This window comes from Ptychodera flava, chromosome 1 (assembly GCF_041260155.1).
Source record: "Ptychodera flava strain L36383 chromosome 1, AS_Pfla_20210202, whole genome shotgun sequence".
Lineage (NCBI taxonomy): Eukaryota > Metazoa > Hemichordata > Enteropneusta > Ptychoderidae > Ptychodera > Ptychodera flava.
Window position 1 is genome coordinate 37,627,161 of NC_091928.1, and position 15,859 is coordinate 37,643,019.

At 38.2% G+C, this 15,859-nt stretch overlaps 1 protein-coding gene across 1 annotated transcript in view; it reads right to left on the reverse strand.

Annotated features, from left to right (window-relative positions):
- Positions 1-15,859, reverse strand: part of LOC139136524 (tetratricopeptide repeat protein 17-like) — a 31,165-nt gene that overhangs the window by 3,442 nt on the left and 11,864 nt on the right. The window contains exons 5-20 of the mRNA XM_070704252.1: positions 14,994-15,103; positions 14,234-14,381; positions 13,188-13,327; positions 12,391-12,548; positions 11,796-11,905; positions 11,012-11,080; positions 10,209-10,417; positions 9,083-9,275; positions 8,569-8,646; positions 7,729-7,953; positions 5,700-6,362; positions 4,345-4,540; positions 3,637-3,766; positions 3,142-3,301; positions 1,967-2,161; positions 1,413-1,556 (exon numbers count right to left, since the gene is read on the reverse strand). Coding sequence (XP_070560353.1) covers positions 1,413-1,556; positions 1,967-2,161; positions 3,142-3,301; positions 3,637-3,766; positions 4,345-4,540; positions 5,700-6,362; positions 7,729-7,953; positions 8,569-8,646; positions 9,083-9,275; positions 10,209-10,417; positions 11,012-11,080; positions 11,796-11,905; positions 12,391-12,548; positions 13,188-13,327; positions 14,234-14,381; positions 14,994-15,103 — 2,928 coding nt within the window. The remainder of the gene's footprint in view (positions 1-1,412; positions 1,557-1,966; positions 2,162-3,141; positions 3,302-3,636; positions 3,767-4,344; positions 4,541-5,699; positions 6,363-7,728; positions 7,954-8,568; positions 8,647-9,082; positions 9,276-10,208; positions 10,418-11,011; positions 11,081-11,795; positions 11,906-12,390; positions 12,549-13,187; positions 13,328-14,233; positions 14,382-14,993; positions 15,104-15,859) is intronic.

The window sequence follows — 15,859 nt, forward strand, 5'->3', positions numbered from 1 at the left end:
TGCGCTCCATCTATAGGGTAATGATAATGGCAGAAACAGAATACAAATTTAGAGAAGAATCTGACATGAAAAGTCTCCTGCTATGAATGCTGAATAGTATATACTGCTGTACATGACATCATCATCATTGTGATGGTTTGTCAGACATTCCAAGGACATTTCATAAAGAAACATTCATCTCAGTAATCTGTCAACCAGACACAGCTGTCCTTATTGAGATAGGGGACACTTCTTAACCAAATTTTCCAGCAAGATTTGGACTTTATCTGATCTATAGGTACATAATTGAACTTTTGCTGAGAGCTAATTAATTTCCCACAGTTGACTTGCCATGTACGGTATTGGAGCTGTAATTCCTAGCTGGGATAAAAACTCCCATCAGACCACCTGTTGTAGTCAACATTACATAATATGATAGTGGTTATCTTAAACTACCCTATATTTAGAATTTTGTCGATATTCTTATATATATATCTTCATGTTTGGATAAACAGTGACTGGCAAGCGATAGAATCACATCAATGCAAGGTTAAAACCCATTTGCCCGGATTCCATGTACATGGGTCAAATCATGGCATTCGCGGTAAAAGAGAGACTATACCGCAGCAACTTAAACCTTTCCCACCATGGTTTAGACCCACCACATTGTTATTTATCCCTTTGAGTGCTGTAATTTTTCCCATCGAAATTTCAGTGCAACATTTTACCAATTTTTATGAATTTTTCTATGAGTTTTTAGGTAATTTTGGACCAAATGGATCACATTTCATTGGCTACAGTTTTTTTTATCAAAATTTAGGCAAAAATCAGGGGAAAATGGTTCAAAAAGTTACTTTTGGCGCTCAAAGTGTTAATGGTGATGCTAGACCTGTGTACATTGAAAATGGGGATGAATGGGTCACAAAATACCCTTGAGAAACTGCCGTGCTGTGGTTATATAATCCATCTTTTATCTCCAATTGAAACTCTGGTAAATTGGATTATTGTAACAGCTTTCCATTCTATCAAAACACTGATACAAAGAGTACAATATAACATATAGAATGACCGTTGAAACCACAAGTGAATGACATTCATACAGTATTCCTAAATGTGGAAATGCTCAAAAGAACAAAAGGTCAAACATCGATTCTGTAACACCTTTACCCCCACCCCTCCACCCCCAACTTTTTTGTGTGTCTGTGATGTAGAAAACCATCCCGTTGAAAGGGACAAATCTGGACCAAAGTCTGACGGTGACATGGTTTAGGACTAAAGAAACACTGTCAAGTTCATCTGTGTGTCCTCTGTCTCAAAGTGCGGTATTCTGAGTACATGAGAAATAATGGCTTGCAGAATGACTGCAAAACATACATCTCTTTTTAATCAATGCTCCACACTTTCATGTTTTATGATATGAATGTTCGACTCACCATTGCAGAATAGATGTTAGCCATTGTGAAGTGGATGACCACTAGATTGGGTGAAATCTCCATGGCCATCGCAGTGACCACCAAGGCGTCCTCGTACAGCCCAGCACGGTGGAAAATGTTAGCCATACTAATAAGTGCAACATCCTGAAACACAGATATCAAGAAATTACACATACATTGTAGGTAATTGTTACTTTTCGAACCATGAATATATGAAAACATTAAATTTAAAATTCTGACAAAAGTGCCATTTTAAGAAAATTCACATCTTTCCATCTGTGGCAATTTCTACTTTGAAATAATAACATTACTTTGATTGTCATATAAACAATAAAAAATGCACTTTCTTCTCCAAAATTTTCAAAACAACCAATGATCTATAAATGACTGTAAAACTCTACACAAATTCTCAACAGTAAAAAAAAGTGTAGTTTCAAAGATTTCAAGATGACCCACTGTTTATAAATAACAACAAACTTTGATAAAACAACTGTTTTCCTGAAAATCTGTCTGAATCATGCAGGATAAATTCCACTTCAGAATGGTAATCTTACCTTGACTGGCCTTGGTGAGAAGAAGAGACCTTGTCTAAGACATTCTAAAGCCTTCTCTGCTTCGCCTTCCACTCTCCAATACAACGCCGCCATATTGGCAAGCACCCACGATGTCTGGTTGAAACTGATGGCAATGTTAATCCTGGTACCGATGTAATGGTATGATTCAAAGTCACCACCAAGGGTTTCTAAAACCTGCAAGACAATAATAATAAAACTTGGTACCTTTGCTTTGCCATACAAAGTCGATATACTGCTGCAGTTATCTGACTTCTTAACCCTTTGAGCGCCAAAGTCAATTTTTGTCACCTTTATAAAATGTAACCCAATCAAATTTTTTCAGATTTTTTCCAAAATTTTGATAAAAATCTGTAGCCAATGAAATATGATGTCTGTTTGGTTCAAAATTATCAAAACTATAACAGAAAAATTCATAGAAACTGGTAAAATATTTCCCTAAATTTTGGTGGGAAATATTACAGCACTCAAAGGGTTAATAGTTTGATTCTGTCATACAGTACATGCAGATACCAAGTCATACAGGATATGTGGATAGCTAGCCAGCAACCTATCCAGCCCCGTGCTACTTAAGTATTAGGGAAACACAGTGAGGTACTAGTTAGGATACCATTCTCACTATCGGAGGATGGTCAGTTCAAGACCTGGTAAGTCCAAGGTAACAGACTCACTGTCAGAGGATGGTGAATTTGAGACTCCAGCGCAGTGTTGGGCAATTGAGCAAGGCACTTTACTCCTCAGTGCTCTATTGAGCAGTGGGTAAATGGGTACTTAATACGGTAATTGGGCTTTCACTTGTTGGTTGAAGGATAAAAATGTTAAAGATATATTAAATATTACTGCAATTCTATTTTGCGTAACCAACTTAACGACAATGTAGTGATACTGCCGCAAAAGACACTGGGAACATGACTAGGATCCTGCTGGAATTTTTCTACCACTGTATGGTCTGTTTTGCAGGGATACTATTGGAGTCACTGTATACTGGTACGTTCTTGTTATACAGGTTCCAATTGAAATAATTTGTTCAGCACCCAGACTCTTCAATGGAAGCCAGGAGTCTGGACTGTGGACACATCTGAGAAAACAAGATTCATTTTTTTTTGTGTTTATGGAATTGTAATACATGTATATCTACGGATGAATCGTTCACTCACTTCTTTAAGTCCTTGTTCAGCAGAATATTCAATCTCATCTCTCTCAGCAAGTCCTTTGAGATGATCCAGAGTAAATAGACTTGGGCCAATGGTTGCTTCACAGTATGGTTCTAAGATGATCTCCTCTATATCATCATCAAAGTTGATGTGGTCTCGCAAGCTGTTTGATGGATCGGTACAATTACTTACATTTTGCTGTGAAGAATACAATTTGCTTGCATATTTTGCAATTTAAACTTTAATCATTTTAAAACACTTTGAAACAAGTTTGGCAAATAGGTGACTGCATGAAATTTTGTCAGGAGCCTGTTTCACTTACATGTATGTACAGATACTAAATACTATGTGTGTATCAGGTCAGCTGCTATTTGGATTTACCGGTACTCTACAGAAATGTTGAAATCATTAAATTACAAGATGAAGAGGCCGGTCTCAAACAAATGTACAGTAGATGTGTATCTGAAATGTAAAACACCACATCAGCAGACCACTCACTTGATGTCCTTGGCTGTAACAGAAAGCCATGTGCTCGTAAAACTCTTCAGGTTCACTTTCTTGATGTCTTTACATTCTTCTAAAGAAGGCCATGGATACTCTGCCGTCTCTATCAGCATGGCAACAGTTGCTAAGAAACATGTACACAATAATTGCAAGGCTTGTTAGTGTACTGATAGGAAAGCACTGGCACTTTTCATAACTGTACTCATAACCATTGGTCAAAAATGTTCTCCGCAAAGTGAATGATGTTTTTTTAGAGTGTAACATGCTGCAGTTGTTGAGTGTTTTATGTTGGAAATCAGCAAATTTGAAAACAGGTGATTCATGCAAATATAACTGTGTGAGAAAATTGGTGGATAACTGTCACATGACACGATACGATCAGTTGAAAGTTTTCACATGATATCGTGCATCATGAAGCAAAATGTAAGGGTGCCGATACTAGCAATTCACTCCTTCGCAAAGCTATCAGATAGAAAATCTATTCCACAGGATTGCTGAGGAATTTCAACGAGACGGTTTAGCACATAGTGAACAATTCAACGTTACTGCTGAAATCCTGCAAACAACCAATCAGAGTCCCACTGGTCCTGGTGAACTTTGACCCATAGGTTTTGTCACATTCATACAGTTATAGAGAAGAAACAGTAACTGGAGATCACACAAAATGCTGACAGCTGTGAATTTCAGAAGATTTTGACTCACTCTCAAGTTCATGTGTTCCTGGTATCTGGGGTCCAGTCAGTGTTGGGGTGTTTGTTTCTGATTTGCTTCCTCCACCATTGTTCCTGTTTTTATTCAGATCTTTGCTTTGATTTTTGTTGTGGTTGGAGTTGTTTCCATTTGTAGTACTTGTCTGTTTTGTCTTGGTTGTTGATGATGTTTTTAAGTTCACTGTCACCTGGGGGGAAATAAATAAATCACAACTGAATTTAAAACCTTGCAGAGATCCCCTACAGATGCACATTTCCAGCTGACAACAGAATTATGAGTAACAGCTAAGAGACCAACAATACAGCTGTTTGCAAGTGATGTCATTGTTCTCTCATCAATATGCAAAATAGAAATTTGTTCAAAATTTGGATTAAATTTTAGGAACAACAAAAATTTAGAATGAAAGACTTAAACTTTTGCTCAAACTTGCAGCCATTCTCTTTCAAAATGAATAACAAAAATACCGCAATTATACAGTGTCGCTCAAATTTGATCAGAATTGGTATATACCAGTACGGGTTACCAATGATCAACAATAAATGTCGTTTCTATCTGTTCAGTGGAGGAAAATTCTACGTTGATGTTATGGCAATGATTTCTGCACAGTACAACCAGAAAAACAACAAGAAATATTTAAACCAGAAAAACAAAGAATGACAAAAGTAATTAAGGTCTGAAACTTTAGGTACTGGAGGTCAACTTTAGCAACATGCATAGCAGAAACAAGACCCTCTTAGTTTAGTATAAACGGTCTTCCCCCATCTACTGTCTATGGTTGCAGCTGGTCTGTTAATATGTAACAGTTCATATACAATGACAGGAAATGAGTCAAGATCAGTGGAGTTTGCCTGTTTCTCACTGGCATGCCTCCTGCACATTTGCAGGATTTCACTTTTTCTTACCTCATTTGCACATTTTTGACACTGATGTGTTCATTTGAACAAATTCACATCTCAACCCCTGCATCTACCTGTACACCAAATACTGAGATGGTAGCTTTGGCGGTATGGGAGTCTTTGTGTGTGACGGACATACATCCGCACATACCCACAAATATACAGACATACAGACATGCAAATCAGATGCAAATGAACTGATTCAGCTTATACGATAACCTCACGTTGGTACACCAAATGTGAACTAAAAATTGTGCAAATTTTGGTACTAGAGAAACAAATTACCAAATATGTACCGATATTTGATATTCAAAATGGCCACCATCACTGTATTATTCTCAAACTACATGTATTCTTGGCTCGCCATAAACCTTGATTATTGCATGTCCATAAAGTAAACTTTTTTGTGGGGAGAATTCTCTGAGTGTTTGTCAACTTGTAACAACTTACCATTTTCTTGCCTTCAGTGTCACTGGATTTCAAATTCACAACATGCTGTTCTTCACTCAATGCCTTGGCAACCGGCGCAAACAATTCTAAGCTTTCCTCTAGGTTTTCTAAATCCGTGAGATCATCCTCGCCAATCTCGATGATCTCCAGCGCATCCGAGATGCACTGCTGCGGCGCCGGGGAATGACACTGGAAAGCTTTGTTTTCTTCACACTGCGAGCACACTTGACATTTCCGGGGTCCGGATTTGCCATTGGGATCGCCACACATCTCTCTCGACGGAGGGCCACCACAGGTCGTCTGGCAGATGCTGGAGCAGCTTCCGTCGTCCGCACTGACGACTTTCCGTTGTCTGGTCTCCAGCTGGCACTGTTCAACTCCCTGCACATGGTGACACACAACTCTCCGCTCAGTCTGGCTACTGGAGCTACTAGTAGCCGACGACGACCGTTCCGGTCTCTGACACATGGCAGAGTCACTGCTCTCATCATCGTTACTTTTTGCTGCGCAGTGATACTTCTCATGGCACCTTAGGGTGTGAAGTGTCTTCAGAGCAGGTTCTAAGTCCGGATCTAGATCCAGTGCTCTGATGTATTCATGGGCAGCTCCACTGTAATTCCCTTTAGAGGCCAGTACATTACCGTATGTGAAATGAGTTACAGCCTGTAGAGAAAAAATAACATTTATTTAGTCAATAAAACATATCTTTCTTAAACTCTTTTTTAAACATATTTGTGGCAGTAAAGAGTCCTTTTCCTGAGAAGAGCAGTTGTTTGAATCATATACAAGATAGAGTATCTAAACATGTCTTCAAAGTTTTGGCAACATTTCATTATTGTGAAGAGATAGTGGGCTGTGTCTAAATCACTGACTACAAGGAGATGTTTAGGTTCACAAACAGATGCACTATGCTGTCAGTTAGGTGTACACTGCACTCTTGTCCACTTTAAATTCACAACGTGATGTTCATTTCTGGAATGAATGAACCAAATAGTTTAGGATGTGCAACTACAAATAATTGTCTGACAGGTGAAAGACAGGAGCTTAGGATCTCTACATGGCTTTCAACTTTGATACTAGTCAAGTAACTACAATATTCTTTGATAATTGTTCATTCCTCCTCCTGTGCAGAATTACTGAACAGAACATAACAACTTGCTGGTTGTATCCCCTTTGCAATGTTTTAAGGTCAAACCACTGGTCGGACATTATTAGGGGACTGATCACAGAGTGTAGATTTGCCAAGGTTGGGCCAAAAACTCACACAGAGTAGATTTGCAAGAGTTTGGCCAAAAACTCACAGAGAGTAGATTTGCAAGAGTTTGGCCAAAAACTCACAGCGAGTAGATTTGCCAGGGTTTGGCCAAAAACTCAAAGAGAGTAGATTTGCAAGAGTTTGGCCAAAAACTCAAAGAGAGTAGATTTGCAAGAGTTTGGCCAAAAACTCACAGAGAGTAGATTGCAAGAGTTTGGCCAAAAACTCACAGAGAGTAGATTTGCCAGAGTTTGGCCAAAAACTCAAAGAGAGTAGATTTGCCAGGGTTTGGCCAAAAACTCAAAGAGAGTAGATTTGCAAGAGTTTGGCCAAAAACTCAAAGAGAGTAGATTTGCTAGGGTTTGGCCAAAAAGTCACAGAGTGTAGATTTGCCAGGGTTTGGTCAAACACTAACTGAATGTAGATTTGCCAGAATTTGGCAAAAAAAATCAAAGAGCGTAGATTTGCCAAAAACTCATATAGTGTATGCTTTCCAGTGTTTGGCCAAAAACTCACAGAGTGTGGTGTTTGGCCAAAACTCCCAAAAAGTAAATTTGCCAGCGTTGGGCCAAAAAATCACAAAGCGTAGATCCAAAAACTCACAGAGGTTGGCCAAAAACTCACAGTAGATTTGCCAGGGTTTAGCCAAACACTCACAGAGAGTAAATGTGCCAGAGTTTGGACAAAAAATCATAGAGTGTAGATTTGCCAGGGGTTGGCCTAAAACTCACAAAGTGTAGATTTGCCAGGGGTTGGCCAAACACTTTGACTAACCTCAGTGTCATTGACTGCCAAGGCTCTCTTCAATAGGATACCAGCATCTTTGTGATTACCGACTCTCTGCATGATATTAGCAAGATTGACCAGAGGTACATCAAGGTACCTCTCCGGTGCAAAGTGTACAGCTCGGCGTAGACACTCAACTCCGTGGTAGTTGTTGCCGATCACTCTCCAATACAATCCAGCTACGGTGTAGTGCAGCCACTTGTGTGGAAGATCCTGCAAATCAAAAGTGAACACGTTCAATTTTCACTTCAATCAGTTCTGCTCTCCCATGAAAAGAGATGGTGTTTGAATTTTCTGTCGAAACACAGCATTGCCACTGAGAAATGTCCAGTCAAAAACTTCACTGACTACAGATTTGCTTCCTCTTCATAGTGTCACAAATCACATTTGAAAAAAAATTCCTTCAGCGGATATTATTATGACATCCAATGCGTAAAGTCAATGACCTCTACACCCTACCAGTACATAGACAATGAGATGTTGATAAAAAAATTTGACAGTGACAAGAGAAGAAGATTGAATTTGTATTTCATAGTAATCTAGACTAGTTTATCCCAGTACCCATAAAAAGGATGCTTGAGATACCTTACATGATGACAAGACTTACCTGCAGATACTTAATAATTTGTAAATAATATACAAAACTGGGAATTAAATTTCAATTAGAATATGACCATATTATAATCATAGAATATTTTCCCATTGTATCTTTTATCAGATACAGTGTTTGCACTGAAATACTGTAGTGTTAGTTGGCGCATTTTCACTTGGGACTTTATGAAATTCACAAGTAAATAATCAAAGCAATATTCTAGAGTTTTAACTTACATTCTTCAGTCCAGTGAGGAGTCGTTGACCCACCTCCTCTTCGGTAACATCCCCATCATTTACAAGTTTTAACAAAATCTGAGAAAACCCAAACAAAACCAGCAAGTCAAGATCTTATGTTCACACAATTTTAAAACATCAAAAGCTTCGAAACATTGGCTTGGTGGTTCATGGAGCAAACAACGCCAGCTGTTAAGTCATCGGCTCATGGATTACATCTAAGTGTCTTGGATCCAAGAAATGTGTTATCTTACATGCAGCAATCATGCTGAATTTTGGACACTTCAAACATTCCTACATTGATTCAGAGAAATCAAAAATCAAAGTCAGCTGTATTACTGACCAGTCAGCACAGTGTAAAAGCAAAGACAAGATGATTCAAAACTTGGAACTTATGATATTGGGAATTTTTACTGTTTCCCAATATCATAAGTCTTGATCTGTTTCCGGAAAAAAAAGGAAAACAAGATAATTTTACAGGAGCTGAGAAGATTCACATTTCTATGAGGCACACCTTTTTCACATTGTGGTCAGGCATCTTGATTGGAATTCTGGTCCTGTGAGCAATGCCGTCCACTTTATCCACTGACGTCTTGATGCCGGTCAGGTCATCGGTGTGGACGCACACTGGTGGGTACCATGGCAACGGGTGCTCCTCCCCCGGTCCAGGTACAAGTCCAAGGTCTTCAGTGAGCAGCCGCTTCACTCTGTGTGAAATAGGAAATTTAGGTTTGAGAGAAAACTCTTGTAAAGAAAGCACAATGTTAGCACTACATTTTTTGAAGTGTAAGGCCGATATTTAATACAGACTTTTGTTTCATACGATATGTTACATTTTTCAAAAAAAAAATTTTTTACAGCATTTTGCCCCACAAACATTTTATAAACTAGTAAATATTTATGCAGTCTTCATTCTTGGTACTGACCATAGAGTAAATTTATAAAACCTGGCAAAAAAATCGAGCAAGATCATTTCGTGAAAAAAATGCAGTATTATTACCATGAGTTTCCTTGTGCTCAGTCAGGACAGGAACAGAATTTTTGTCCACTTTTGTAGTGGAAGGACAGATAAAACTTACAGTGTAGCTACTTTTTTAAGCATTATAGACACAAAGTCAGGGAAAGCAGAAATGTTGATTTACCGGTAGTGGAACAATTCTAAGCCTTTAGCATCTTCCAATTACGGTAGTATGCACCTGGAAAGTGAAAGGCTGAAAACTTTTCCTCAAATTTCCTAAATGAAACTCTCAACCATTGTCTTACCAAATTATCTCTAAAAAACAGGGCCATCATACAAATTTACTAGCTAGAAAAACAAATTACCCAAAATTACCCAACATTTGACAATATTTGAAATTCAAAATGGCTGCCATCCCTGTGTTAACTCTATGGGAAAAAATTAAATTTTGGATTTTCGAAAAACTAAGACTGGAAACTTTTCTTTCTCCCAGAGCTTGAAAATGAGCCCCTTCAAGTGGTAGATCACAAAAAAATTGCAGAAAATTGACTGTGCAAATATCTGTCCCCGAGGCATGTTCTACCCGAAGTGTGTGTGATGCAATTGCCAGACGTCAGTATAGGGCAGAGAACAAATGCTGAAATTCTTAGTGTAGATTATTGCCTGGAAAATAAACACTTACTCAAATCCTTTGTTTTCAGGTGGGAGGTAGGTTGACTCATATTCCTTCCAGATTGGCAGTCCCTTGTAATTCATATCACAGTCTGTTTTCTGAGGCCATTCTTTGGTGCGATACTCAGCGTTAGGATCTGGCTCCCTCACAGGTGGCTCACTGGGTTCTGTCTCTTCCTCAGGTTCTTCTGGTTTCACCTCCTCCTCTTCAACCTCAACCTGGTTTTCAAAACACAGAACAAAAGTGGATACATTCAGGTGTCAGCCATTTTCATTTACTTCCAAGTCTTCGGTTGACCGCAGTGTTTCAAATGGATTGTCATCTTTGGGTCTTTTCATGTGTCAGCATTGTGGTGGGGGTGTAAGGTGGTGGTGGTGGGGAGGTGGCAAGTTTGACACATTAACGCGTACATCTATGGAATAACACTTGAATCATCTTTGGCAGAAATTTGATAACTCATGAAATTTGAAATTGTGGTCTCTGTTTGTCTAAATTTGCATGTTAGTCACAAAATCTTTATGCATGTAACTTACCGATCACTCACTATCTCAGCATTGCCATGGTCCCTCCGTGGAGAAACCACGAATTTGTACAGTAATAATTAACATTTACTAAATTTTGTTTAGACTTCAAATCAATTTCTTTACTATGGTACTTGTTTGAAGTTTCTTTGGTCTTTTGAGATGAAAACTTTTTCATATTGGCCTTGTATTAAGCTTCTATGGTAAGTGTCAACATGAGCACAAAAGGCAATTCAGAGGTGAATCAGGTAAAAGTTCAAGTACAGAGTGAAAAGTTCATTCACATCATACCTCCACTGTTTCCTCTTCTCTTTTCAGTAATTCCAACTTCCAATCATTTTCATCTGAGGCCTGTAGCTCCTGCAAGGACAACACAAATAAATGAAAAGATTTATTGACCGGTGAAGTATTCATAAAGAATACTAGGAGGTGGTAACACATGTCATCAAGTGTTATTGAGAGAAAAGCATATACGTACAGGGAGAGTTATCTGCACAGGATAACATTAATTATCACATTACTAACACGATAATGGTGTTATTGACAATGACGGTGATGATTGTGATGTTGGTGAAGACAATGGTGATGATAATAATAATTGAGATGATGATTGTCAGTGTTTTTGTTAAAGCCGGTATCCCGGTAAATGTTACCCAGGTTCCCCAGTCATTTACTGGGGTTCCCCTTGGTATATCAATGCAATCAGATTAGGGGACAGCAGCAATGTTACTGGGGTTCCCAAATTATTTACCGATATTCCCAAACCTTAGCAAAAACACTGATTATGATGATTATGATGATGATGATGATGATGATGATGATGATGATGATGATGATGGAAATTGTAAAACTGCAACGTAATGATCTTGATGGTCGTACAGTTCCCATTAAAAATGCAGATTGTGGCATTTACAAATTGATGGTATTTATAACACTGTCCATGGATATATCTACATCAAGAGTTACTATTTATGCAGCCACAGAGGTTACCTATATCTGCAGCATTGGTATGATACCATAAACTGGAGCCAGTAAAACTTCATGTACAAACTAGACTATTATCTGTCTAGATTACCTTCTCAGTGACGATAGTTCCATAGGCTTCTGACTCCGCCTGGATCTCTTTCTTACAAACCAATACTTGTCTTCCAGTATCATCATTGATATGACATTTCTGAGTCTCACCTGAATTTCAAATAATTGATAATGTACAGTGTACATGTTCATATGAAAGCAAGACTGGAATTTCAAGCAGTTTATCACATTTATTGCTATAAGTTTGGAACATCTCTCACTGAGAGTTTGTGCTGTGTAATTTTTGACATGTATAATCCCATGCACCCCTTAACTCTGAATACATGATAGTGATCGTCATGCCAAATGTGAGACCTCAGAACTATGAAATAGGGGTGATAGCTTGCAAGCATAACAACATTTTACACCATCTTGAAAAGTTCTTATGGACTGAGAGAGATTGGCATCATCAGAACTGATTTGGTAAACTTGCTCTTTTGTAAGAAACTTTATTTATTATTTCACGATGTATTCTCATGCAAACACTGCTAGGGAAAATGCATTCGTTACTCCATGTTATCACAAATTGGTACAAGATTTGTCTAAGGTAGTATGGCAAAGGGGAGGGGATCAAAAATGTGAAGGAGGACACTTACCGACTCCATCTCTGAGCCTTTGCTGTTGGTATTTGATATTCAATTCAAACTGAACTTCCGTGGCTTGTTCATGGTCTGTAATGATCTTACGTTGATCTTGGAAATATTCATGTTTCTTCTGGTAGTCCTTGAGTTCTGACAGCGTCCTCTGCAAGTGTCTAGAAAGAGGGTGTGTTTTCAAGGTTAATAACAGTATGATGACATATTCATCACCCTTGTGTCACATTCATAGAAATGTGAAATCTGCATAATGCATTGGTTTGTACGGACTGTTCTTTTGTAAGTTGTCCCGTAAGGATTACCTTGTATCAATACTGTACATTTATGATAAAAACAAAATTGGTAACGTCAAACACCTATCTAATGTTTATTAGACTGTAAAAGTTGTTATATTTTGCCAGTAATTATATCTGAGATCACTTTGATATTATATTATGTGGATTTCACTATTATCACAATAATGCAATAGTGATTCATTTGTGTGGCCAAATGTAGCAAAGGACGCTAGCCTGTACAATTTCAAAAAAGATGACACTTTGGAAAGGCGTTTTCCATCAAGGTGAACTGCAATCTCATTCCTGGGATAAACTCCAGAAAGTCACATGTAGACCCAGTGTCCCAGATTTTCTGAAACACTGCAATACCTGACTTGATATGAAAGACAACAATCAACACACTATGTATTTATAACATTAAAGATGGCTGAAATATGAGACATGTGGTACCATAGGAAACTGTCACGATCAAGATGATCATATCTTCAAATTTCAAGTCCAATAATATTACTGTACACTTACTCATGTTGCTCCTCTAACGCGACTTCCAGTTTTTCTTGGCAGCGCACGGCATGCTTTCTCTTCCGTGCCGCTTCAAAGTCCGGCTGCTGTTCCGTGGTCTGTTCAAAACACAGGACAGACTTGTTGTACTCTCCAAGAACCTGAAGTACAGAATCATACATTCAAAATTAGATACTGTGATATATGCACACGCCACATTTTCACTTGTGATTTCAAATCATCACGGATTACTTAATAATCCGTATTAGATGGCAGGTGTTTGATCAGTCATCCCTACACACTGCTGAAACCCAAATCTTTTCAGTGCTATAGTTGGATCAATACATATAAAATAGGGGTGTCAGGTTGAAGAAGAGGCATCACAATATGATGCCACAACCCATTGATCTACAAGTTGCTTGATAATTGGAAATTCCTCAACCAACACTATGCAGAGGTATATGTACATTTTTGTGAACAGGACACCATGACTTGCAAAAATGCCGCTCTGATTCCTTTTTCACCATGGTAATGTGGCCGGCGTTGATGAGCCATTTTCACGACCCGACCTAACCTTACGTTGTGGTATTTTGTTGGAATGAATCTACCAGAATCTGATTGATTAACTCTCTGTACAAGCAAACCATGCTGAATTCAGATACATCACTTAATTCATTTTCAAGCAAAAAATTGTTTTCCCCTATGACTATTGCTTTATTTCTCATGCTGTGTGGCCACATACGAGCACAGTGGTACAAGTGGTATATTGAAGATGTATGGTAAGGTCATACACAGGGGTCACGAATATGACCTATAGAGAAAGTTGAAAACAAGACCACTTGAAAGGTGATGAATTCAAAATGAGGATACCTGTACGTCATACAGTAGTGCCATTGAACTGGAGAATAAGCTGAATGTTCTTATATACCTCCGAATATGAAAGGCACTCTTTGAACAAAAATATCAAACAGGTTTTCAGCTATTGCCGGATAATGGAAATGTTATCTGCACACAGATGCTCTCACCAAAAGTCAGAAATGAACCATGCACTGGTACTGAAAACTTACTGCGTAAATATTTCCTAAGGTAAAATGATTGACATTCAAGTCTGTAGACACATCTAATGAGGCGTGCACCAAGATGGCGGCGTCTGCTGAGTGACGGGCTCTGTGTAAGACATTGGCCATATTCACCAAGGCCACATCCTTGTGTTGTCTGTAATGTGAATGCAAAACAAATACACTCTCAGTAAAGAAAACTTGGTTATTGAGATTTAAGAATCCTAGTTTTTGAAACACTCACACTCAATAAAAAGAGAAGGTTATATTCAATGGAGCAAGGGAACTTCTGTGGTTGAGATCTGGAACACAATGCTTTTTGGACAAGTGCAATGTATTTTCTGTTGATATCTGATTGGATCAGGCTGACCCTAATTTGATTACATTGCAAAAGAATTGATGATGGACCATCACAATAGAGAGAAAGACAAATGCTACATGGAATGCTCGTCCTTGAGTCACATTCAGGAACTGTTGGCATATCATTTTGAGAAGCAGTATTACACACTCTCAGCTACCATTGGTACAGAATCTGTCACACCTGACTTTCTTTTCTCCATTCCATTTTTCTTTTCTCAATTTTATTTGTGTAGTACATTTATGTATCGTAGGGTACATGTAAACATGGGTAAGAGAGACACACTGCAGATATTAACATTTGAATCTGTACTGTACTCGTTGTACAAATGCATCCCTAACAGTGGCAAGCACATAGGATATTCCATTGAAGGACAGGTCTAGACACATGTAGAGAGGGGTGAGTGCCTACCTTGGTGAGAAATGGAGAGCTCTTCTACAGCATTCAATCACTTGATAAGAATTGCCCTTGATTCTCCAGTAAAATGCCGCCAGATTGTACAACACCCACGACGTCTTGTTCTGTGTTTAGAGAACGGAAAAACAAACATTATCTTTGGCATTCACCTCTGAGTGTTGAAAAGTACAGTCTACCCAGCACTATAAGTGATCTTACTGATTTTGTGCTGGTTGTATTAGCTAGTACAGTGGGAAGTGATAAGATTGTTGGCAAACATGTGTGTACTAGTATACCAAACAAGCACCCCTACACATAACTTTTAATTATGGTTTGGAATAAAACGTAGACCAATATTACGGTGTATTTTTTCTTTTTTTTTTTCATTTAGTTCTCCGTTATCACTTTGATATATAATTTATTTCTTAAACTTTACTGGTAATGGTGCAATAAAGATTCATGTGAATAAATACAAATACAAAACTTCAACTGTCAAGTATAAACCAAGTACCATTTCATCAAAATTTATGAGGTGTTTTGCATATTTTTGTTGGCAGACATCTTGTAATGAGCACATGTCAATTAATTCTAAACTGCAATTTGCATGATGTTAAAAAACAAATTTTCACATACAGTGTCCATGTTGAAAGTGTGCCTGGGGGAAACTATAGGAGATATATCTAATTTGCATACAAATTGGATGGTATAGCTTTCTGGTATAAAGTACAACACAGCATAGAATGACAAACCACATCAATTACAGTAATAGGTGATCATTACATGGGCATACAATAAATGAATTCATAAAGAATTATCTAAGTAATTACATTGTAGTAGACTGGTACTACAATGAAAGTGTAGGAAAGTCAGAGAATGCGGCA